The sequence below is a fragment of the Nelumbo nucifera genome, chromosome 4, assembly GCF_055504915.1.
Source record: "Nelumbo nucifera cultivar China Antique chromosome 4, China Antique-T2T, whole genome shotgun sequence".
In the NCBI taxonomy this organism is placed as follows: Eukaryota; Viridiplantae; Streptophyta; class Magnoliopsida; order Proteales; family Nelumbonaceae; genus Nelumbo; species Nelumbo nucifera.
Window position 1 is genome coordinate 33073139 of NC_142652.1, and position 24262 is coordinate 33097400.

The 24262-nt window shown below is 39.0% G+C and overlaps 2 protein-coding genes and 1 pseudogene across 3 annotated transcripts; 1 reads left to right on the top strand and 2 right to left on the bottom strand.

Annotated features, from left to right (window-relative positions):
* Nucleotides 1–5386, top strand: LOC148792145 (uncharacterized). The gene is made up of 2 exons (XM_088902899.1): nt 1–1675; nt 1752–5386. Exons 1-2 carry the CDS (start codon nt 1250–1252, stop codon nt 2301–2303), a joined length of 978 nt encoding a protein of 325 aa, XP_088759025.1. The 5' UTR covers nt 1–1249; the 3' UTR covers nt 2304–5386.
* A 3308-nt stretch (nt 5387–8694) lies between these two features.
* Nucleotides 8695–10727, bottom strand: LOC104610010 (transcription factor MYB3-like; annotated as a pseudogene). The gene is made up of 3 exons (XR_016068612.1): nt 10535–10727; nt 10300–10429; nt 8695–9494 (listed from the first exon to the last, which is right to left on the bottom strand). The product of XR_016068612.1 is annotated as a transcription factor MYB3-like (transcript).
* A 4113-nt stretch (nt 10728–14840) lies between these two features.
* Nucleotides 14841–23210, bottom strand: LOC104609969 (phosphoethanolamine N-methyltransferase 2-like). Its single transcript, XM_010276421.3, has 12 exons — nt 22904–23210; nt 22661–22776; nt 21143–21280; nt 20905–21042; nt 19922–20065; nt 19040–19150; nt 18792–18933; nt 16599–16879; nt 15645–15806; nt 15460–15513; nt 15306–15380; nt 14841–15211 (listed from the first exon to the last, which is right to left on the bottom strand). The coding sequence occupies exons 1-12, from the start codon at nt 22914–22916 to the stop codon at nt 15116–15118; spliced, it is 1470 nt and encodes a 489-aa protein (XP_010274723.1). The 5' UTR covers nt 22917–23210; the 3' UTR covers nt 14841–15115.
* Nucleotides 23211–24262: the final 1052 nt, after the last annotated feature.

A 24262-nucleotide genomic window follows, 5' to 3' on the forward strand; every position in this document is an offset into this window, starting at 1 on the left:
CATGCGCTGGCGTTCCGTCAGTTTTGAAAAGATGTGCGCCGGCGCTATCAATTTCAAAAAGACGTGCGCCAATCACGTCTCGGTCTGGGGGGACGTGCGGTCAGTGCGGCCATAGGCCGTCAGATTGGCTTTGATCTAAGCTGTTGCCTTTCGGTCACTGTGAGCATAAATAGCGGGGGGTGGGGGAGGGACCCCAGTTGTTGTCACTTCTGTATTTCTCTCGAGCTCGCGTCTGAGTTTCAGCTCGCATCTAGTTCGCGTCCAGGTTTTTTCAGTTCGCGCTCAAGGTCTTCCGTTCGTCCGAGCTCCTGTGGTCTACAGCTTTTGTCCGGGTGAGTACTTTCCTGGATCTCATCACTCCCAATGTCTAGCTCGGATGGCTCAGATAGTCCTTTCAGCGGGTCTGATGCAGGTTCTACGAACCAAGTTGCATCCTCCGATAGCCCTAGTGAGCCGGAAGTAGAGCTCGAGGAAGAGTTCGAGCTTGTAGGCCGTGGTGCTTCGGGTAGCTTGGTGTCCACCTCTCGCCGGGGTCGGATGTTAGACAAGTTCGGCCCTTCGACCATGACGCCCGAGGGGCTCCAATCCCTCATTACTTACTATAACTTGCCCGGGGAGTATGCTTATTTCATACCTTCGGGTGACTTTCCTTGGGAACACGGTCCTGATGAGATCGTGATATTCCGGGAGCAGCTCGCCGCGGGGTTGCGATTGCCTTTCCACCCCCTCTTTGTCGAAGTCTTGAACCACTTCGGCGTGACGGTCGGCCAGCTTCACCCGAATTCCATTCGAAACATGGTGGGGACAATCTCCTTTTTCTGCGACGAGAGCTTATCTTGGACTTGGAGATTTTTTCTTTAATCTTGATGCTTAAGAAGCAAGCGGGTCCTCTCCCCGGGCGCAGGAGGGCTTACTACCTGTCTCCTCGCCCGGGCTTTAAGCTTTTACACGAGCTCCCCAACAAGGTCCCAGCATGGAAGTGGGACTATTTCGGGGTGCGAAGTGTGCTGGGGTGGCCTTTTCAGACCGGGTGGGGAATGGCCACTCCTGACTTCGGGGTTACGCTTGACAAGGAGACGGCGAAGGGCCTCCGGCAATGGGCACGGCTTGGGCTGAAGTGTCAACAGTATCTGACGGAGGCCAAGCTCATTGCGACCGGCCTGAGCTCGGGTAGGTTCTTCACTTAGAGACTCTTATCTTGTTGTCTTTCTTGCTTTTTACTGATGGCAAACTTCTTTTCGCAGGTGTGATGGATTCGCGAGGGACCCGGGGTGGGCACTTATTTCAAGGTATGAAGAGGAGAAAACGGGTTGCCAAGCGAACTCGCACCGAGATGCCTCAGGATGCGGAGCCCGAGGTGCCGGGCTACCAGCCAGAGGATCCGCCCAGGGAGCCCGAGATGGTCCCTCCGATGCAGGAGCCGGCAGGGGGACCTTATGCTGAGACTACATACACAGGGGCTCCTACATACTCTGGTGCTCCTGCTTACTCTGGGTCTGCTCATACGCGAGTTGGGCCCTCGGGCTCGGGGGCCTTGGGGGATTTCAGGACTGTGCTGACACCGACCCATGCTCTTCAAAAGAGTAAAGAGGCTATCTTTCCCGAGGAGGTCGCGGCGTGGACTGATCTCCCTCTGCATCAAGTGGCCTGCCGTGCCGTTACCCATGCCATGGTGGTAAGTGTTCTCCTTTCTTAGAGCTCTTTGGCTTTTGTTTTGTTGGTTCTTTTGATCATTCGGTCTCTTTTGGTAGGTGAATTCTTCTATTCACGCCTTGGCGGCTCAGGTGGAGAGGAGCTCGAGGCAGGCACGAGCTGCCGAAGAGGCTCGTCGTGTTGCCGAGGAGGCTGCTCGTGCTGCTGAAGAGACTGCTCGTTTTTCCTGGATCAGGCAGGCGAGGTCTCAGAGAGATACCGAGGCCATGGGAGTGGTGGTGAAGCACATGGCAGACTTGAGGCTGGATCTACAGCATCAGGTCGAGTATCTTCAGGAGGACATCAGGGAGAGGATGCAGATCTTTTCTCAAGGTATCGAAGATGCCAAGAAGAAGGTCGTCGATGAGTACATCACTTCGCCGGGTTTTGATGATCTGATGGTGGATTCATATAGGAGGGGTTTTAAACTAAGTCGATGGATGATCCGGAATACGTACCCCGAGCTCGATGTTAGCGCCATATCCACTTCGCGCATAACTCAGGAAATGGCTAATGCTGTTGACGCCGAGCCAGACTCCGAGGGCGAGGCGGGGCCTTCGGGTTTTGTCGAAGTGCCTTCTGATGATGAAGAAATAGCTCCTGGCTTGTAAATTTTTTTTTGTACTACCCTACTTTTGGAATGGAATGACTTGTTTAAGTGCTGGTTATTCTCTCCCGAACTGAGCATATTTGTCGAACTAAACGTATTTGCTGAACTGACTGTACGCGTCCGGTCTGTTTTCTGCCCGGGTTACCACACTCGTGTGGCCTATTTTCTTTGCTTGCTTGTGCCGAGGTTCCTTTGTTAGCTCGGCATCCTAACCCGTAGGCTTTGGTGGTGATTTTATCCACTTTGCTTGGCGGTCTATAGATAGTATCGCCTTAGGTTGACAATGTTCAATGCTCGGGGTACTTGTTTTCCCTCTAGGGTTTCGAGCTCGTATGCCACCCCGAGTGCTTTCTTTACTCGGTAGGGTCCTTCCCAATTTGGTCCGAGTTTTCCTACACCGGGTTTGGGTACCGGTACCATGACCTTACGGAGAACCAGGTTGTCGACGCGGAAGTTCCTTTTCTTTACTCGCGCGTTATAGTACCGAGCAACCTTTTGCTGGTAGGCCGCAGTTCGGATGTGCGCGAGGTCTCTCACCTCATCCAGTAGGTCGAGGTTGGTGCGTAACTCGTCTGCTCGTCGTATGCTTCTAGTCGCAGCGTAGGTACTTCAATTTCCGCCGGGATTACCGCCTCGGTGCCGTAGGTGAGGTTAAAGGGGGTCTCTCCTATGGCGGTTTTTTCCGTGGTTCGGTGAGCCCATAGAACACTTGATAGCTCTTCCGCCCATAACCCTTTAGCTCGGTCTAGTCGTGCTTTCAGTCTGCGGAGGATGGCTCTGTTCATTACTTCTGTTTGGCCATTTACCTGCGGGTGTGCGACCGACGTGAAGTTCTGGCTAATTCCCATACTTTGGCACCATTCTTGGAACTTGATATCCTCGAACTGTTTGCCGTTCTCGGAGATCAGTACCCGAGGTAGCCCGAAGCGACATACTATGTTCTTCCAAAAGAAGTTCTGTATGTTTCGTGCTGTAACTGTTGCCAGAGGTTCAGCTTCTATCCACTTTGTGAAGTAATCTACTGCCACCACTAGGAATTTTCTCCCGCCTGTCGCTGGTGGGAATGGCCCTAGAAGGTCGATGCCCCATTGGGCGAAGGGCCATGGACTGGTGAAGTACTTGAGGTCGGCAGCAGGTTGATGGTGGATATTGGCATGCTTCTGACACTTGTCGCATTTTCTGACGAGCTCAACGGCCTCTGTCTTCATCGTTGGTCAGTAGTATCCTTGTCGAAGTGCTTTTAGAGCGAGGGCTCTGCCCCCTAAGTGCCCGCCGCACAAGCCTTCATGAGTGTCGCGGAGTACGAGCTCGGCTTCGGCAGGGCGCAAGCATCGCAGGTAGGGGAGCGTGTAGGATCGTCGGTACAACCGTTTGTCTATTATGATGTATTTGAATGCCTGGCGCTGCACCCTCTTGGCTGCATTGCGGTCCGCAGGGAGGGTTCCGTTTAGCAGGAAGCTCGCGAGTGGGTCGATCCAGCTCGGCTCTGCTTCAGAGACGGGAGCGACCTCTTCTGCCCCACCGAGAATGCTGGGCCGAGGTAAGTCCTCTATGTACACGGTTCTCATGGCGTTGTGGCTCGTGCTGGCTAGTCGGGACAGGGCGTCGGCCTCAGTGTTCTATGACCTCAGGATTTGCTTGATGAAGTGTGACTGGAAGTTGAGCAGGGCCTCCTTTACTTTTGCCAAGTATGCAATCATAGTGAGGTCGCGTGCTTCGTACTCTCCTGTAACTTGGTTGACCACGAGCTGGGAATCACTGCAGACAACTACGTGCTTCGCTCCGACCTTGTGCGCTAGGTTCAGCCCGGCTATCAGTGCCTCGTACTCCGCCTCGTTATTGGATGCCGCAAACTCAAAGCGTAGTGCGTATTCCAACTTTGTTCCGCTCGGGCCGCGTAGCACTATTCCAGCCCCACTGCCCTACTGGTTCGAGGAGCCATCTACGTGAAGGATCCAGGGCTCCTCATCCCAGTTCGCGTTTGATCTAACCAGGAGAGATGCTATACTGGCTACTACTTCACGGGGTTCAGACTCTATTGGCTTGGGAGCTCCGAGCTCGCCCGAGCTGGGGATCTCGGGCTCGACCGGCTCAGGGGCTTCAAGGCTAAACATGCATTTGGCGATAAAGTCTGCCAAAGCTTGGGTTTTAATAGCAGTTCTTGGCTTGTACTGGAGGTCGTACTCGCTAAGTTCGATGGCCCATTTTGTCAGTTGACCGGAAACCTCGGGTTTGAGTAAAACTTGTCTCAGAGGTTTGTCGGTCAGGACGATGACGGTGTGAGCTTGGAAGTACGGGCGGAGTTTACGAGCTGCTATCACCAGTGCGTATGCTAGTTTTTCTATCTGCGGGTAAAAGGGGGGGCCCTGAACTGTCATAGGACGAGCCAGTTAGGGTCTCTGCTTTGTGCGACTCGGGGCCAAAGGGAGAGTTCGGGCTCCTCGTAGGGAGTTCGAGCACTAAGTGGGGAGTTTGGGCACATTGTAGGGAGTTCGGGCTCCTTGCAGGGAGTTCGAGCTCTAAGTAGGGAGTTCAGACTGCTGGTCTCTTCCCTTTGGCGTTTGTACCCTTGGTACGCTGTCTTAAGTGCCGAGCTACTTGTTTTTTGCCACGTGATGTGATTTGTGAGGTCGGGCCAAATCTTCCTTCATTATCAAAAGAGGTCCAAATCAAAATTGCTAAAATGAAAACAAAAACGAGGAAAGTAACACCGACTAATTTTATTGTCTTGCAACTTATTCAACTAAAAAAATTAGGCCAAAATTAATCCTCTAGATAACATAAAGACGAAACCAAATAAAATAACTATATTAAACAAATCAGCTGACTTAGTGGGTGATGGGATAAAAAAATTCAAAGCGGCAATCATACGATTTGGATGAGATAAAGAATAAGATAACATTTAACCGACATGAATATTATATTGCCATGGCTTGCATATAACAAAACTAATAGAGGAAATCAGAATTAAAAAAGTGCAAAAATTAGAATGACAGACGACAATATATATGTATACAAAGGGTTCAAATTTCAAAGTTAAAGCAATACAATCTCTATGGAGGTTAGTGAAAAGGAGATAGACCGTTTCATGGGAGAAAGTTCGACTCTCCCTAATGTTGCCTCCGATGCAGTAAGTTGGATGCTCGTTTCGGTGGAGATGGTAAATGGCTGTGAGTGCAACACAGTGGCAGAGCGTACCAATGAACTCGGCTACTCTTGGTCCCTCTTGCTTCCGATTGGGGAGGTAGTAAACGACCTTGCTTCCGATTCTGCAGAGATGATATACAAAGGACGAAGAAAAAGGGAGGAGGGAATAGAAGAGAGAGAGAGAGAGAGAGAGAGAGAGAGAGAGAGAGTTCGGAAGTGATAGAGGTAGCGGGTGGAGACAACTAATAGTTAACAGGGAATGTTTGTTACAACGATAGAGAGAAGAACAGGGGAGGTGGTTGAAATGAAGAGAAAAAGAGGAAAAAGACGATGGTGGAGAAGAATAGTGAAAATGAGAGGAAGAGAGAGGGAGGGGGTGTGCTCAGATCCGCCGCTGCAATGACAGGAAAAGAAAACCGAAGAAAAGGGAGAGGGGAAGTAGAGAGAGGGAGAGAGAGAAAATCGGTGAAAAAAATAGGAGAGAGTGAGAGAGGAAGAAATAAGGGAAGGGAGAGAAAAAAATGGGAGAAAAACGGTGACAGGAGGAAACTTGCCGCCGTTGCCGCTATTTGTCGAAGGAAGGAAGAGAGTGAATAGTTCCCTTGTAATAGTAGAGGGCTGAGGGTTGGACGGAGACGTGGAGGGTTGCGGGTTGCCGCCGCTAGTTGCTCGGTCGAGAGTTCGAAGGAGATAACAGTAGCCCCCCCCTTCGTAAAGCTCGGTTTGGTTTTATATTATGGCATAATGGCAATTTCGTAATTTTGTGAAATATAAAAACATTTTGGTCGATTCGATTTTTGGATGAAATGTGATAGGGTAGGATTTTTGGGCATTCCAAATCAATTGGTGGGGTCAGATTGGCCTAACGACGCTTGAATCAAGGGAACTTGAGGCATGAGCATTCCGATTGATGAAAAAGCTCAAAATTGAATCTTTGTTCAATGAGGGGTAAACTGAGGAATTTTAACTTGAAATTTAACAGTATAAGGTTTCTGAGGGGATTGGACGAATTTGAGTGATTTGATTGACTCAGATGTGCTCGGATAGGGGGAATCAGAGGTATGGATGATCTAACCGATAGGGATGCTTGAAATGGAATATTTACTAGAATGATGAATTTTAAGGTGAAATTTGACATGGCGGTGTTTCTAATGGTCTTGGACAAATTGTCAAGGTTTGATCGGTTCATATGTATTCAGACTGAGGGAATTTGCGATACAGCAATCCGACACGCAAGAAAGCCCGAAATAGAATCTTTGTTAGATGGATGGGCAGATCGAGGAATTTTGAGTTAAAATTTTGTAGGATCGGATTTCTAAATGTATTGGATGAATTGATAACATTTGATTGGTTCAAATGTGTTTGGGTTGAGGGAATTTGAAGTATGGGTGGCCTGGCCAATGAAAAGGCTTAAATCAAAATCTTTTCCGTAGAAGGGGCAGAATGGGATTTTTAAGTCTGAAATATAGTGGATGGGTGATCAGAAGTTTAAGGAAGATTTTGGTAAGGTTTGGGGGACTTGGAAGAAGTGTCATGATGTAGATCTTTGATTTTAAGAGCAGTGAGTGATGAAAGAGCTCAAATCCAAATCTTTTTTATGAGGGGTAAAATGGGGATTTTATGCCTAAAATTCAGTGGATGGGTGATTAGGGGTTGATGGATGTTTTGACGGGTTTGGAGGTGTTAGATTTTATGTTATGATGGAGATCTTGAATTTAAAGAGTGGTCACCAATAAGAATGATTTATTTAGAATCTTTTTAAATAAAGGGCAAGATGGTTATTTTGAGATTTGAAATTTGATGGATGGTCGATCGAGAGATTGACAAAAGTTTGATCATGTCCAGGGTATTTGGATTGTAGATTTTGGTCGTAGTGTCTGGTTCATCAAAATGGAATCTTCGATGGGTGGATGGAAAAATCTAGGAATTTAAGGTTGAGATTTGGATCGTCGGTTTTAGTCATAATGTATGGTTCATCAAAATTGAATCTTCGATGGGTGGATGGAAAAATCAAGGAATTTAATGTATTATACATTTAATATATATAATTGGGTTGGGTTTGAATCAGTTCAAGACTAAGTGGAATTAGTTCCAAACCAATAATAATCGAGACGATTATCTAGAACTGGAGTCAACTCATCGATTTCGATTCCTAGAACCATAACCAACCTAATCAGTTCATGAACATTGGGTTCGTCAGGTTGAACTTGACCCATTAATTGCCTTATTTCTATGTAATATAAAATAACATATATATTATCTATAATATACACAGTTAAAAATGGAAAATTTTCTCTTCTGAGTGACTAACGCACAATAGGATCTCTCAAGGAGAGAGACAGGACATAAACCTAGTTTTAAAAATTAAAATGCAACTAATCAAATGAGAAAATGTGGAAGATGGACAGAATTAATTATTGAGGAAATAATTCTATCATCTTAAGATGGAAAACAGTGCCAATTCTTAAAATAAAACAAGAGGACAGAAAGTGGTAGTGCCCAAAGAAAGGGCATATATAAGAAAATGTAGTCTATAGGAGAACATATAAGAGAAAACGAAGCTGCCGTGGATCAAGCAACTGTTTGGACGCTGTAAAGGAAGGAAAAGCTCACATAAGCTATTCACAACCAAGCAAAATAGAGTAATTAAGGGATCCAATGGGACAACAGATCTGAATTTATCTTACCTACTGTTGTTTGTAAATTTCTTTATCACAATTTTGTTCTTTTATAAAGACTAATCCATCTTTACATTAATTTACAGACCCTTCATTCATGTCAATATATGCGTTCATGTAATTATCAAGACCCCTCCTCCATCAGCCCCATGTGAAGAAAGACCTGCACAGAGGGAACAAAAGCACATAAAGTAGTGTATTAAAGCCCTACCCAGAGTTTGACCACCATTAATGGAGCTTTCCATAAGCAGTCTAGGAGAGAGATTGTTGGTTACATCCTCAGATCAGCTAGTGGTGCTTTCATTTTCGGTGGGGGATCCTCAACTTTGCTTAATAACCCAAAAAATAATGTTTGAGTTGGATTTAGATGGGCACTACTTAATTGAAAAAGTCATAGAGCAAGGCTTCTTCCTCAATTTTGCTTAATAAAACTTGTGCATCGCACACATCTCGGCTAATATTTATATAATAAAAACCCATAAGTAGACTTTTGTTTTTTTAGACTTAGAAAAACATAAGAAAAAACTTATCCAAACAAAACCTATATCAATCCATAAATTATTTAAACATGGTTCAATTTACAATCCATAAATAAAAGTAAACACTTTGTAGGATTTCCACATAGTTTACAATCTGGAGCAATCTTATAATTAATACACTTCTATTAATTAAGAATTAGAATTAAAAGTCTAGTAGGCATTGGGTCCTTCAAGTAGTTTCATTCAAATAATGACTAATCACACACATCTCTCCTCCCAAACCTACTAAGAAGTAATTTTATTCAAATAATATCCACTTCTGAAGCTAATAGGTCCCAAATGTTTTCACTAAAAGACAAATCATCCCACTCATGATCATCAGTGTTGCCTGTTTCCACGTAAGTGTTCCCACCCTCTGTCGTTGGTTGCTCTTCAACTGCAAGTCCACTTTTTTCAGACCCACTGATAATGGGGCAGGATGTCTCCATCTCAGTTTCATCTAACACACTCTTCCACCATTGCATGAGATCGTCTGTAGGCGGTGGAAGATCAGGAGATGTCTCGTTAGGCATTTCTCCTGATTGATTATTTGTGTCCACAATGGTAGAACTATCAGAGATTTTGTTAGGTATTTCTCCTGATTGGCTCGTAGCACCCTCCCTCACTGGTAGGATCAGCCACTGGTAGGATCAGCCAATGGTCTGAACCATCGAAAACTTTTTGAGAAGTTACGAGGCTGAGGCCTGATAGCTTTGATCTTCTCAACTGTGGTGTTCGCTTTCTCTTTTTTTTTTGGAGGCGGGCTTTTTGCTGATCAACCGTGTATTGCAATAATTCTTTACATCGTTTGCTGTTCTTCCGGGAAGTCTTCCTGCAATTAACGACCATCTGAGAATTGAGATAACAGGAAAATAATTTAGTTTCAATTTTGTTTAGTCTGCTCTTTCCGGCCGGCAAGATCGAGTTAGTTAATTATAACAGGAAAATAATTTAGTTTCAATTTGGTTTAGTCTGCTCTTTCTACAATTGTGGTTATGATTCTCTTAAAGCACTAAGATAAAAACGGACACTATATCAGTGATGGGCAACCGGTGCAACACCGGACTTTTTCATCTGAAACGTTTTAAATTGATTTTATTTCAAGCAAGCAGATAACATCAGTCCGGATTGATTTTATTTATCAAATACGCTTAATCCTTCGTACCCACTCTCTCTTTTCATTCCCGAATTTAATGCTTTCTGGAGTCTGGACTGCCATTTACATAGGACAAAATTTTCTATCGTTAGGGGATAGACGAGACGGAACGTTTGGACAACCTATCACGATTGAACATGCAAGTGTTCCATACACATGGGCCACGGTTTACATAGAACCTACACCTCCCACACTAGTTAGGATCCATACTCTCTGCCAACAAAACACGTTCCAAACCTCTACCAATAAGACCTAACACCGTACATATCTCATCATGAGAACGAGACCCATCGTGTATATGTATGAGATGTGTGGTATGAGATCTTGTTGGTAGAGGGTTTGGCAGGTAATCCGGACTCTATGCACACATGGAACACTGGCAAGTCTGGCATGTTCACTCCTTCGAATTTTTTATATATACAAGCATTTAAAACACTCTCTCGACATAAATGATTGAGTTTTTCTTTATTTTTTTTCTCAATATAGGTTTGGAATTACCTGTTCCCTAAGAGCTTATGAAGCCTTATAATGAGATCAACTTCGTCTAAAGTGAACTCCCCCCTGTTGATACCCGGCCGGAGATAGTTCAACCATCTAAGCCTACATCTCTTTCGACATCTATTCAGCCCTGATAATGATGCAATAACAATCATGAAAGGTGGAAAGAAATAAAGAAATATAAATCGATCATCAAATAAACCATGCATGGACGAAGAACAAATAAACACAGTACCTGCTCTAAGAGGAACCTTACACCACTCCCCTTCTCCATACCTCTTAATGCATTTCCTTAGAAGAATATCTTCTTCTTCAGTCCATGCACCTTTTCTGAAACCCAAACCACCATTCATAACTTCAGAAGATCATGTCATGTGTTCTACAACTTGTAATACCATCAAACCCATTTATTTATATTCTCGTTTCAACATTTTCAGGCTTGTAATAAACTCAGCTACGTGCACATATCTCAATCACATGTGATCAGGAATGCCTACATATAGCTTCTCTGTTTCCAACAAAAAACGTAAATAATTACCTATTATTATATTATTAAGTATCAACTACCAGTCGCACTCCTCCTCCACTTATCCTCCCCAGCTTCAACTAGGAAAAACTTCGTTGAGAAGGAATAAAATAATATCAAGAAAAAGTGAAGAGGTCCCCAAGTTCTTAACATGCATGCAAAGCTTCTCTGTTTCTAATTGGATGGACATCTATCGCATTGAATGATATATGCCAAATGCAAATCGTCCGATATCAGAAAGGTATAATATCTTTGGTTTTTTTGGCAAAAAACAAAAAAAAAAAGGAAAAAAGTTGAAATTTTCAACACTTTAATCGAAAAAGGGTCCAAAGTCTATATTTTGATAGTGAGTTTGACACTCTTGTCCAAATTCAACAAAGTTCCAAGGGGACCAATCCCTGTCAGGATAATGGCTGTGCTACGAGCTGTGGGGAGAATAATAACGCCTAGGACTACACATAAAGATGTGTCGTGCATGGATTTGAATGGCTTCCATGCATGATTCTTGGTAGATCCGTTTGATTTAGGAGTTTTTACTGTTCAGTCCTTTTCAAGAAATTGTAGCTCCACTTTCCAGATGGGAGTAGATGTCAGTTCGGAATTGATGCTAATTTTTACGGGTGGATATGGGTGTTATAGGTGGAGAAATTTATAATTTCCAATTGTTGTAAGTTTTCAATTTAATAGTGGAATGCAGTTTACTTATCCCTTTGATTTATAGTGAGAATCGGAATTAAAACTTTTTGGAATCTAGATCGGAATGTCTATTCCCATAATCATTTGAAATTTCCATATTATATATAGAAACTTTTATTTTCAATTCTATTGCAAGTACCTTGTTTTCAATTTTATATTATTACAATTATATACATCAAAACTTAGAAAAAATAAAATTATAAAATCTTTTTCAATTTCCTATTTACCTAATTGTATATCTTGTTAATTTGTTTTAATTTAACCTATTCATTAATTTTTTTTTCATTTTTTCTAAGAAAAATTCAGCCCCAGCCTAACCCAACACGGGCCCACTTGGGCTCGTGTCGTGGCGTGGGCTGTGCTAGGCCTGACCTTTGTCTTTGTGTGGTTCCTTTTTGGTAATGCAATTAATGATGCTTTGTTTGTTTTGTACATGAATTGGCAAACTCGATTCCTTCGTATAATGCTATGATACTATAGGAAATGGCAATTAATTAGCATGAAATAAACATGAACAAAAAATTTAGTAATTGTAGAATTTCACAAGTCGTTTACTGGACAAAGAATTGCTTCTTTGTTTATATGTTAATGAATTAAACATATTTAGATAATATTATCTTATTTATTACTTATCAAATTTACCATTACAAACATAAAATATGATAAAATTTCTAAGAAAATATTATATGTTTAATAAAATAATTAATTTTGGGTCTGAACCAGTTCGAAAAGCCAAAAACTAGAATCGACCCAATTATTAATTGGGACACAATCATGGAACTAGAACCGTTATTATTATGGAACCAGAACTGTTATAGGCATTGGACCTGTGTAACATAATGGGGTTGATAATAACCCATTTTCAAATTGCAGACAAAGAAGACAATATGTTTGGGTTTAGTTGACCCATTTTATTAGCTTACATGTCTTGATTGTTAAAATTATTTGCTGATGATGATGCAAAATTTATCTAAAGTTCATAAAAATTTCATTTAAAAATAATAAAATTAATACAAATTTATCTAATAATAACATAAAATAAAATTTATTTTGTTAACATGATTAATAAAAATTAAAACCTGTATAGGGCTGTCTTGTATACGATACCATAGACGAATCAATGTAACATAATATGTCCTCTTAAATTTCTTTTACAAATAATAACAATTAAAAAGTAGTTATTAGTTGTTAATAAAATAGTAAACATTATTTCTTAAAAATTGTTAAAGAATATAAGAAATATAAACAAGGAATAATTTTATGAATGAAGTCAATAAAAGTAGTGTGAACAAAATTATTAACAGTTATTATCCATTTAAAAATAACAAAATTATTTAAATGTAATAAATAATTTAAGAAATTATGAATTATTATTTTATATAAAATTATAGTTTCAAATTCAATTCAACTTGATATAAAATAAATAAAATTTATAAAATCACTAATTAAAAAATAATAAAACAAATTTTGTTAGAGTAATAAAAATTGTAAAATTTAATAATATTTGTTTTGTTAATTTATAAATAATATAAATTTATTATTTTTAAAAGTTAGTTTTATTAATTTAAATCATATTTAAATGTTTAAAAATTAAGCACTAATAAAACTATTGTTGTGTTGGAATGTTATTAGGGCTCATTTTGCTTCAATTTCAATTGACAAAACCCATACGTTGCACTGGTCCGGACTAGTAAAATGCATAGGTAAACCTCTCAATCTCTGACTTTATGTGCACACCTGATTTGGTGCATCATTATTGATTACATGACTCCGGATCTCCTGCCCACAAGAATTCTACCCATGTCTACGGTCTACCCACAACACACTACCCCCATGCCATGCATAATACTATGTAGGAGAATGAGATGTTCTTTGTGGCTGCAACATCATGTGGTGGGTAGACACGGGCAGAGTTTTTGTGGATAAGAGATCCGGACTGATTACACAGCCCCTAACATGGCTACCAAGTGCAGCTAATCCAGGCTCATCCTTGTTCAGGTTAACGCCCTCCCAAAATTTTTCCTACACTTGTCACTGTAAAAATCCTTTTTGATTCATGATATACAATATCAAGTCACTATGAATTCAATTCATTAATAATATACAATATTTTCATTGTTTTTGGTTTAACTTATCAATGCAAATCAATATTCGATTACAACCTGAATTGGATTCAATCTACATATATTTGATTCGGTCCAATCTATTTGCAACCTACTGGTGAAGACCTATAACTCCATAACTAGCACTCAAGCTTCAATTGTCAAACATCATAATTGAAGGAGACTCTGGAAACTGTCCAATTTCTGTTAATGGATTCATGAAAGGGATGCAACTTGGGCGGGCTCGGTTGGGCTTTTGTCAAAACTTGAATGGGCCCGACCTAAAGGCCAGAACCCGAAGCAATGTACCCGAGTTGTACCTCTTAGATTCATCACATCCACCCTAACAAAACTACACCACCATCTCTGATTGCAGGATCTTCATTCATTTGTTTCCTAATCAGTTACTCGTATAAAAAGAAGTCCCTATAGGGTGGGGTTAATGCATTAGCTCATTTTACTTTTAACCTTAGATGTACTCAGTTACTGGTTTCACCACCCTAGCAGGTTGATACCCCATTGTTTTATTGACCTATTGGCAGCTGATCATGCTATATAACTAAAATAAGTTCCACTGAAAAACAAGAAGGAAATAAAGTATAGGATTCTAACTTCCTCCGAAGAAAATATAGAGGAAAAGACCAAAAGGAAGGAAAGGAGAGACTGAATATTGGTCATGTTATTAATAAAAAATAAAAAAGAAATATCTTACACCTAAGTGCCCATATGTGAGAGAAATCAACTTGTGAAGGAATTGTAATTATTTTTAATCAGCACAGCCAGTCAGCCGGATGGATATGATTCATCAGATGTATGAAGCCAGTGTAAGGCTTATCCTTCAACTAATAGCTTCTTGGTTCAACAAATTGTCATGTTAACTTCCATGGATTATCAATAAAGATTAGGGTTCATTATTTGCACCATAGCCATAGACAGTGATGAAAACAACGTATAATGATGTACTATGTGTGTGTGTGTGTGAGAGAGAGAGAGAGAGATGTTGTAATTTATAAACCATATCCAGTTTAACCTACCCCCTTGCCATAATTATGAAAGCTGGCGGCCTCTTTAGCATACTCTCTTTGGTTTACCAACATAACCAACAGAATCTGTCCAAGCGAAAATTGGATGTTGTCCAACGAGTTTAGAGTTTTACACAAGAATCAAACTTGTGCCACACCACTCATACCTTGATCTACAGATACACCCAGTCTTAGTTAAGTTTATGAATCCAATGCTAGAAGCCTTGAATATGAAACCATACTAATGAGTTCTCTAAAATGATTTTCTTACAGATTCGCATCATGCAAACAAGAATTCAACCAGACATTTTTATGATTATTAAGATTCTACATCATATTAATACTCAGTTACTAACTACTAAGTAAACACAAAGTTTGATAATGACAAACTTCTAACATGGATGAACAACTTCAAATACATGTCCAGATCTTCTAGAGTTGAAAAGGCTGTTCACTGTTGGCCAGATAAATCATTTCTTCGCAATGAAAAGTCCCCACCTCTGTTCACCTGATGAACTCCTAACCAGCTTTGCCTTCCAACCACCAACAATTTCATCATAGTCTTCCTGAAATATTTCCATTACGAAAAAAGGTGTAAATACCAATAACAAGTTGATGTTGAACAGAATAAAAAATGCTTTGCACAGGAAAAGCACACACTTCAGAAAAGTCATGTATGAATGCCTCCCTAGCCTTCTCAACAGCATCCAGTTCTCTCTGCAGAACTTCTATGAACTGGACAAGCATAATAACACCAAACTTGTTAGTTTCTGATTCCCAATTGATATAAAATGAAAATATAGCTTCATCTAACCTGATTAGTTCGATCTTCTGCAATGACTTCTTTAAAACCAGCATCTTTCAGCATCTGTCAACAAGACAATAGAAAAGGGGTCCAACAGGACATGAAAAGTGTGAACCAGAAAAAAAAAAAAAAAAAAAAAAAAAGAAAAAGAAAGAGGCAAAAGAGAAGAACAGAAACTTTATCTGTGGATTTACCTGACCATATGCCTCCACATCATGTAGTCCATACCCTCTTTGTTCAATATACTGTGCAAATTCCTTTGATGGAGATCCAGCTCTTTTGCAGTAATCACTAATGAGAACCTTACCTCCTGGCTTCAACCACTTGAAAAAGCTTTTAAATAGTGCAGGTTTGTCCTGAAAGTGCACCATCAAATGTATTTAAGACTAATTTGGAGTGTATCTGGAGGGAAAGAATGACAGAACTCTGATCATGTTATAGATGGTAAGTTCAGGGAATGCTTCAGGGATAAGACTGATAACTAAATGGGTACTCTGTATGACCTTTGATCTTGAATGGTATAAAAAGCATAAACATCTGCATCTACATGGTCCTTATTGTGCTATTATGTCATGCTATAGCACTCAATGTGATATCTAGTATTTCTTCTGTAGCCTTGTTCTATAGAACATGTAATTGTTTACCATATATACATATCTACTTTACCACTGCACCAAGGAGCAGTAAACTCAAGAAGTCATGTTAGAAGACTTGAGGATGGTAAATTATTTTCAACAGATACATTGTAATGGCATCACACTGCTACACATAAACATCTTTTTTTTTGTTTTTTTTTTGATAAATTGCTAGACATAAATATCTCATCAATGAGCTTGTCATCCCTTAGAAGGGTGGACTCTACTAACATCCTTGCAACAAAATACACTTAAATCACAAACCAGCAGACAAGCCAACTGTATGAAATTCTTACAGAAACATTATTGCATGCTTTAAGCCTTTAACTAGTTTTACAATCCACCCCAATACACAGTAAAGTTCCAACAAAGTTGATATAGCCAAAGAGAATGATATGATTGGGCAACACATTTGAGACCATTTTAGTGTAAGTTTTTTTTATCAGCAACGATTTTAATATAAGTTTCAAAATTAAATTAACTAGGAAGGAACAATCAAGAAAAGAGCATTACTTGTATGTGAAGAATGGTATCACGACTATAGATCACATCAAATGTGTTGTCAGGATATGTTTTCTTGGTGCAATCAGCAACCTCAAATTCCACTGAGCATTTCCGTCCAATGGCATGCTCAAGAGCAAAAGAAATCATGTTTATTGAAAGGTCAATTCCAAAAACCTCAACGTTGAAGTTTTCAGCCATATAGAAGTCGCCTCCCCCAATGCCACAACCCACATCAAGGACTTTCTGGCCAGGCTTAAGTTCCAACTTTGCCACAAATTCCTTTGTTGTATCTGGCTCATAATAGTATCATTTAGTCAAATTGAAATAATATATTCAATAGGAAGTCAAAGTGAATACAGCTTTTGTGGAAAAGTACAAAATCATTGAAGAAAAAATTACCTAAGGGTAATAAGGAATACTATTTGCTAGAATTCTAGATGTTGCATACTGAAAACAATTTAGCCAGCACATACTTAGAGATATTGCAGCTTTACATTACATTCTTAGAGTAAGATTCTTAACATAAATTTTTTATCAAGATTATGGAAAGCCTCATCCAAGTAGAAATAACCTGACTAGAGAATGTCAAAATATAACACAACAGAAGAAGCACACAAAAAGAAAGTGTGAATGCTCCATGTATTTCTCCTTTCTCCTTAGAAAGTTATCTTCTTGTCAACTAGAGAAAACAATATTGATGGAACAAAAATGACAGTATTGCTTTGAGTTGGAAGCAGAAAAAGTTTCTCATAAATTTGATTACTAATGGTGTCTATGTCATGCAACAACTTTACAATAACTGAGTGACTGCTTGACATGTTGGAAACTTGGTAACCATGAACCTAGTATTATCATATGCCTGGCTAAGAGTTATACCTCACAATAAATATTTCTACATTAAAAGGGAAAAAATTACACACTTCTATATTGAAATGTCATCCCTTTACTAACCTCCTATACGTAAAAAGTCAATTCTGGTTTTACTCAGCACCATGGCTTATATGTTTTCCCTAGGCAAAACCAATTTCAAGTTTCTCCAATTACAAGCCCTTTAAATTTACTTGTTCCTCCCTTCTAATAAACAATTTTACTGGGACATAAAATAAAAGAATGAGGATAAATAGCAGGCAACCAGAACCCAAAAATCTTTCTATTTGGTATAAATAGTAGTACAATAGTGTAGTTTAGAAAATAAAACTTTAGCATGAATTAGAGATGTGTACATTGATATTATCATAGAACAAAACCCATCATAAAATTTTAGCATTACAAATTAATCTAGATCTATTTTTAGGTAAGAAAATTAATCTAGATCACAACATTCTAGATCCTTCTTTTTTCTATTACTCATATAAGAAATTAGGAAAATATAACAATTTATAAGGGTTCAAATTAGAAAAAATATTGAATATTATTCTTCACTTAGTTATATTTTGTTCTTAGCTAGGCTGCTGAAAAGACTACAGTGAAGCTTTGACTTTTTCTACTAAAATAATAGAGATAATTCTTGGTTTACTGAAAAAACTCAGCCAAAAAACATGAAAATGCAGGTTCCAGTCTGAAAGAAGCCACTTCCATGCTAAAATTCCAAAGGCTAGAATTATATCACCCGTGCACTCTCTCAAAACACTGGATAGTCAGGAAAAGCACTGGTAATGGACTTTCAGGTGAGTCATGTGGTTTCCACCACAAACACTTGTTTTGCTACTATGATACATGGATAAGATACCATTATTGGATTCTAACATTGGGTATGGATATGAGACTTGGCAAGCCAAAATAAAACGGAAATTAGTATTCAGGGATTCAGCAGGTATTTGAACCTTTAGTATTTGGTAACAAATGTAGAAACATAAATCAACACACTTCTATATTAAACAATTAAAATTATCAAGTATAGCAAAAACAATTCATGCCGAAATCTTATACCAACTTTTTTAGGTTCTTTGGTATTACAGAGAGAAGAGTCCCTTCAGGTGTTCTGTTGGAATTTGGTGTCCAAACGTGTTAACTGAGATGCAACACCTATTTTTAAGTGTCCATGTAACATAACTATCAGAACAGTCAATTATCTTTCTTTCCATTAAATACAAGAGGAAGAAAGAATCTATGAACAACCAGGCCATGCAGATGTAAAAAAGGCTATTAGATATGCAATTGTCTTTCCTTATTAAATATTGTAAAAAAATTCTGTTTTCATACCTATCCCTCCTGTGCTCACAAAACCTTCTCCAAAGACACGTTCATAGCGTAATATGCCACTACATTTATACTGCACATTATCCAAGAACCGTTGGAATCCCTTATCGTCATTTGACTTCACCTTTTGCCATATCCAACAAACCTGCACCAAACAAGAAACCATCTTGGTGTAACTTCAGGTTGCCATAATCTGCCTTAGGTCAAAGAGGACAAGAAATGCAAAGTGAGTAACATCTTATATATATTACCTGATTTTGGTTCCTTTTGTTTCTCACATAAGCTCCAATACACTTGCATCCAAGAAGACAGAGTTCAAAGGAGTTCCCAGATCCATCATCCAAGTGGCATTCCTTAAAGATCTGCAATGCAACTCAAATTAGAAGGAACTAAAAGTTTTAGTACCAAATACACTGCTCTTTACCATTAGGTTTCTCCACAATGGCTACAAGCAAACAATAGAAAAATAAATAATATCTTTATTTTAGTTCAAGTTCAGCTACAACTTGACTACAACATAGAAAAGAGGAATCCTAGTAAACATTGAGTTTAGATAACCCTTGGACTTTTTTTATTGTAAAAATAAAATTTCATTGCAAAAGAAAAAATTGCTACAACTTAGCCAGGTGTTAAGGCAGCACCTGCAAACAAACTAAAGCATTAAAACCAGCCCAAATACAAGTCAAAATAAATTATCCAGATTACGACTTTGGAACCCCAAAACTTCCCCAAGGTCCTCTTCGTTAACTTTTATAAATTCTGGTAATACCAAGATCCAGTCTGCAACAGATTTGCTAACAGCCGCCACCCTTGGACTTTTTGCCTTGCAGACAGTGGAATCCATGAAAAGAAACTACAAGACAAGAATTTACATGTCTTTTTATGGGTCCCACCTTGTCTGTAGGACAAAGGAATACAAGAGTTGCATAAAGTCATTATATACTAGAATTTCTTTGTAGGAAATTATTTCAAACTTATAGAATTGGTAAAACTTTGGTAATAGCTGTTTTTAAAAATCACCCATAACCATGAACTAACTGGGAGTAAGGCATGAACTTATCTAAAAGGATTTAACAGGTAAATTGAGCAATGACATAAACTACTTGAATTGTATTAGCTAACATAAAGCACACCTTTGTGTAGAACTTAGGTTCACGATAGTGAGTTGGGTTGTTTTTCCGCTTACTATCTCCGGATTGATGAAAGCAGGACTCTCTGAAGAAAATATACCCCCCAACCTTCAACCATATGGCCATCCTTTCAGCAAGCTTCTCAACCTGCCGCCAATGAAAATAAATGAATAAAATAGCTACAAGGACAAGAAACAGACTAAGTCAGGGGAAAAAAAAAGATTACCTAGTGAAAGAAAAGTCATAAAAAATATAGAAAGATTATCACAGATAATGCATTCAAAGTTGCTGACATGAACCATAAGAACCCAGTGAACTAAACAATAATAGATCAACCATTGGATAATGAGTTAATAAAGAAAAATATCTCTGGAGATGCAAAAACAAGATTTAACAACTTATATGGATGGTTATATCTGTCATGCCAAAAGAGCAAAGGTTACCAGAGTAACAAAGTTACAGCAAAAGATTTATGCAATCAATATGCTGAATTGTTGATCAGAAAAAAAAAAAGAAAAAAAAAAGGAAAAGAGATCATAGATAATATAAACATAACTCCTAATTGACTTTATTTTATCCAAATTATATAAAGATGTATTCTTGGGTGTTTGTGCATGCATAGATATTATGGTCTAGGAAACATATTATAAACAATTTATTGATGTATCTTATTAAGAATTAGATAAATAATTGAGCAATATCCTAGTTTTCCATTTATGATATATCCATCACCTTAGACATTGTAAAGAAACTGGTCTCAGACTCAGGACAAATGATACCCAAGAAGAAGCACCATGTGAATCAGAATGGTTCCATGTGGAGAATGCCAGGTGTAAAAAGGATATGCCAGATTAAGAACATTTAATTTTTTCCAAACTCCAAAATTTGCAGTCTAATCTGAGAAATAGATACTTTAAATCCTCTACATGCATTGATGGCCAATTCAAGAAAATAGTGAAGGTAAAGGTGACGAAATAACAGATCACCTCTTTATCAGAGAGGTACATAAGTAGCCAATTTGAGAATATCAGATCCACAGATTCTGGTGCAATCTTCAAGTCTGGAGATGTTACATCCGCACATAGAAACTTGACATTCTTAAAATGACCATTGACACTTTCATTCTGCAAGGATCCAAGTAATGGAAAAGAAGTATTCAGTGTTCTAATCAGCATCAGCAATAACATTTTTTAATTCTATTATATTTTCATTAGGTAAGATTACCTTCTTTATGACACTCTCAATGAAGTCCAAAGCAAGCACCTGATTAGCCTCTTTAGCAAATTCACTGGTGAAGCGACCAATACCTGCCCCAAGCTCCAGGACATCTTTCCCTTTGAAAGGTGGAAGTAGGGAGAGCACCTATGTGCAATCAAAATAGTTCATTTCATAAAGTCACAGACAAAAGCTCAACAACAAAGAAAGATAATAAATATTTGGAATCAAGATAGGAAGTGATAGTAACAGGAGTAATATCTTTGGACATCTATGCAGCTAAAGGTGGAAGATCTTATGGATCAAACCAAGAAGGGAAGTGGTTTGAGCAAAGTATAAATGAAGAGCAAATAAATGAGTAGATAACATATTCAAGTACAGACAGATAGAATAATCTGAAAATCTAACTAGTAAAACCATTAAATAGATCCAACGATTTTTTCTTTCTTTCTATCAGGACATAGAAAGCAATGGCATCTATTGATCATATCCAGACACTTCTCCAAAGGTACTCAGCATCTTATACAATGTGTAAGAAGTTTTTGGTTCAAAAGATATCCTTCACTCAGGGCTCATCATCAACTTAAATGACATTTATTGCATGCCTGAAAGTGCTATATCATCTATGAGGCAAGCATGAGATGTCAAAATTTTTATATGATGGATTCTCATAACATGTAGCAACAGATTAACTGCTAATAACATCATGACTTGAATTTTCATAGCACAAGTTACAAATGCACATATTGATGTATATAAAATATGAAACAACACAAAAGGCATAATAGATATGCATATCAAACAGTTTGATGCCAGATCTACTGCCGATAGGTACCAAAAAGGTGGACCAACGGCATTATTTGTTAATCAGGACAAAAAATTATATGTATCCATAAAATGTTCAAAAATAGATGAGAAATGAAGAGAAAGATTAGTGGTTCTCTTTAATTTCAATTAAGATGCTGATAATACTTAATAGAGAGCCAATTAAAGCCTAAAGATGTATCCCTTTTCACATCGAGACCATCACCCAATATTGGCCCCAGTCACTCATGGTTTTGAGAAGAGTAGACTGGATTGGGACCAAACCCTTGACAGTTTTGGTACTAAGTAGCAGCTCTAAACTTGAATCCACGTTCTTAGGCTTGTAGCCCAAGATGTTACTACTGCACCAAGAAATGGCCCCTGTCTCCTTTCTCAACAGCTTAACATAAGTACTCACCACCATCATTTAAGCTTAAGAACTAATTGACAAGTATAACAAGTTCCAATCCAATAGTATATAAACATAAGAAATTACTCCCATGAAAATCTAAGAAAAGCTGTAATTCAAAAGGTATACGTAAGTACAATAAGACTTTACTAAAAGACTATCAGCATTACACATTTTCCTTTCCATGCTTAACAAGACGAAGAAACTCATCATTTCTAAAGAAACAAATGGAATAGAAACCACCATCAGATCTCCAAACACAAAACTTGAAATAAAAAAAAAAAAAGCGAAATTTAGAGAGAAAGAAATTTTACTTCAGGTCGCTCTTCCTTGTCGAGATCAGCGGCTTTGGAATCAAGCATCATAGCTTCAATAGTTAATTCCGAAGAGTGCTCGATCCAGTAGCTTTTCTGAACCTCACGTTCCTCAACTACAAAAAGTTGACAAAACATAAATATAAACAAACAAACAAAAAAAAAAAAAATGAGATAACCCAACGAGCCCCATTAAATCAAAATTCCACGAAAGAGTGCAGGAATCAGATCTTAGTATCTTACCTTGAGCAGCCATGGCTATATCTTGAAGCTCGAGTTTCCGATTCTCAAAAGCGAGGAGTTTTTGCGAGTTAAGAGTAAAGAAATGAAATGAGGGGCGAATGAGCTAATAACCCTCAACGGCAATCCGAGACCTCGAAAAGCTCCTAGATCTTCGGTTGTAAATCCTCCCTCTCTGCTGCATCACCAGTCTCTCTCTCTCTCTCTCTGCTGCATCACCAGTCTCTCTCTCTCTCCCTCTCTCGCACTCTTGCTCTCACTCTGCTCCCTCGCTTTCTCGTCTCGTTCGTGGTCGTGTTTTCTACTTTTCTGGTTTCTCCATCGTTGGGCTTTATAAATCTGGCGACTTGAGTGGCGAATCTTGAATCCGCGAAACGGCCAAACTGCGGAGAATCGGAAGCGATGCCCCACGACGAATCGCCCTGGGCCACGTGTCAATTCATAAAAGCGACCTCGTCCCCAGTTTTCGGCATTGTTTTGTAAGCACTCGACAATATGAATCCAACCCCCAAATAGAATACGGTGCATTGGTGCATTGGAAATTGAACGAATCGGACCGGTTCCGGCCGAGCCCAGATCCCTACCCAAATGGTGGACACTGACCGCCCGGACAGGACGATGACACTCTGGGTCCGAACTTTGAATTGGCTTATCAGCTTAGCTCATCTCATATTGGCACATTCGGGTCGGATTGTTTTAGATATGGTCCTCTGATAATCCGAACTTGCTGAATACGGGTGTTGGAGCAGGGCATGATATCGGATCAACTCTGATCCATTTCCAGTATTTAATATGGATAAATATGTATGATCCCGGAAAAGTATAATAACGGAAGTAGTGTCTCGGTGGAAACAACCATTTGGAAGGAGTTGTCTGCTTTTTTTGGTAAGGACTTGTCTGGTTGTGCCATGGTTCCACCAATCACGTGGAGTGACGTTGTTCCTTACTTTTTTTAATAAATAGATCCAAATACCTAAAGTTTTATTATTTAAAATGATTCTAAATAAATCCAAACACCCACCCTCCCCTCCAAACCAACTCAAGCACAAAAATATCTTGCAGCAACCCATCTATTTCAATGTAAAATGGGTGCCAACCTCATCTACATCCTATAGTATCAAATTTTTACTCACCTTTAAGGCTATGTTTGGTTTGAAGGAAAATGACGGGAAATTTTAGGAAACCTTTAAGGCTATGTATAGTATAGGTTTTCCTACATATCCCTTGTTTTCCCTATCTTTTTCCTTCAAATCAAACAGACTTAAATGTGTATTATATAAGACAAAAAAAAAATGTGTAAAATGGATAATAAATTCTTTTCATCGAATTTTTTTAACAATCTTACTTTCAAAAAATAAATAT

Coding starts and splice junctions, on each gene's coding strand:
- LOC148792145 (XM_088902899.1), top strand. CDS start 1,250: ATGGATTCGCGAGGGACCCGGGGTGGGCACTTATTTCAAGGTATGAAG. Junction 1,676..1,751: donor CCGTTACCCATGCCATGGTG/GTAAGTGTTCTC, acceptor CTCTTTTGGTAG/GTGAATTCTTCTATTCACGC.
- LOC104609969 (XM_010276421.3), bottom strand. Junction 21,281..22,660: donor ACAAGGAAGAGCGACCTGAA/GTAAAATTTCTT, acceptor GATTGCACATAG/GTGCTCTCCCTACTTCCACC. Junction 15,807..16,598: donor ATACCATTCTTCACATACAA/GTAATGCTCTTT, acceptor GTGCACTTTCAG/GACAAACCTGCACTATTTAA.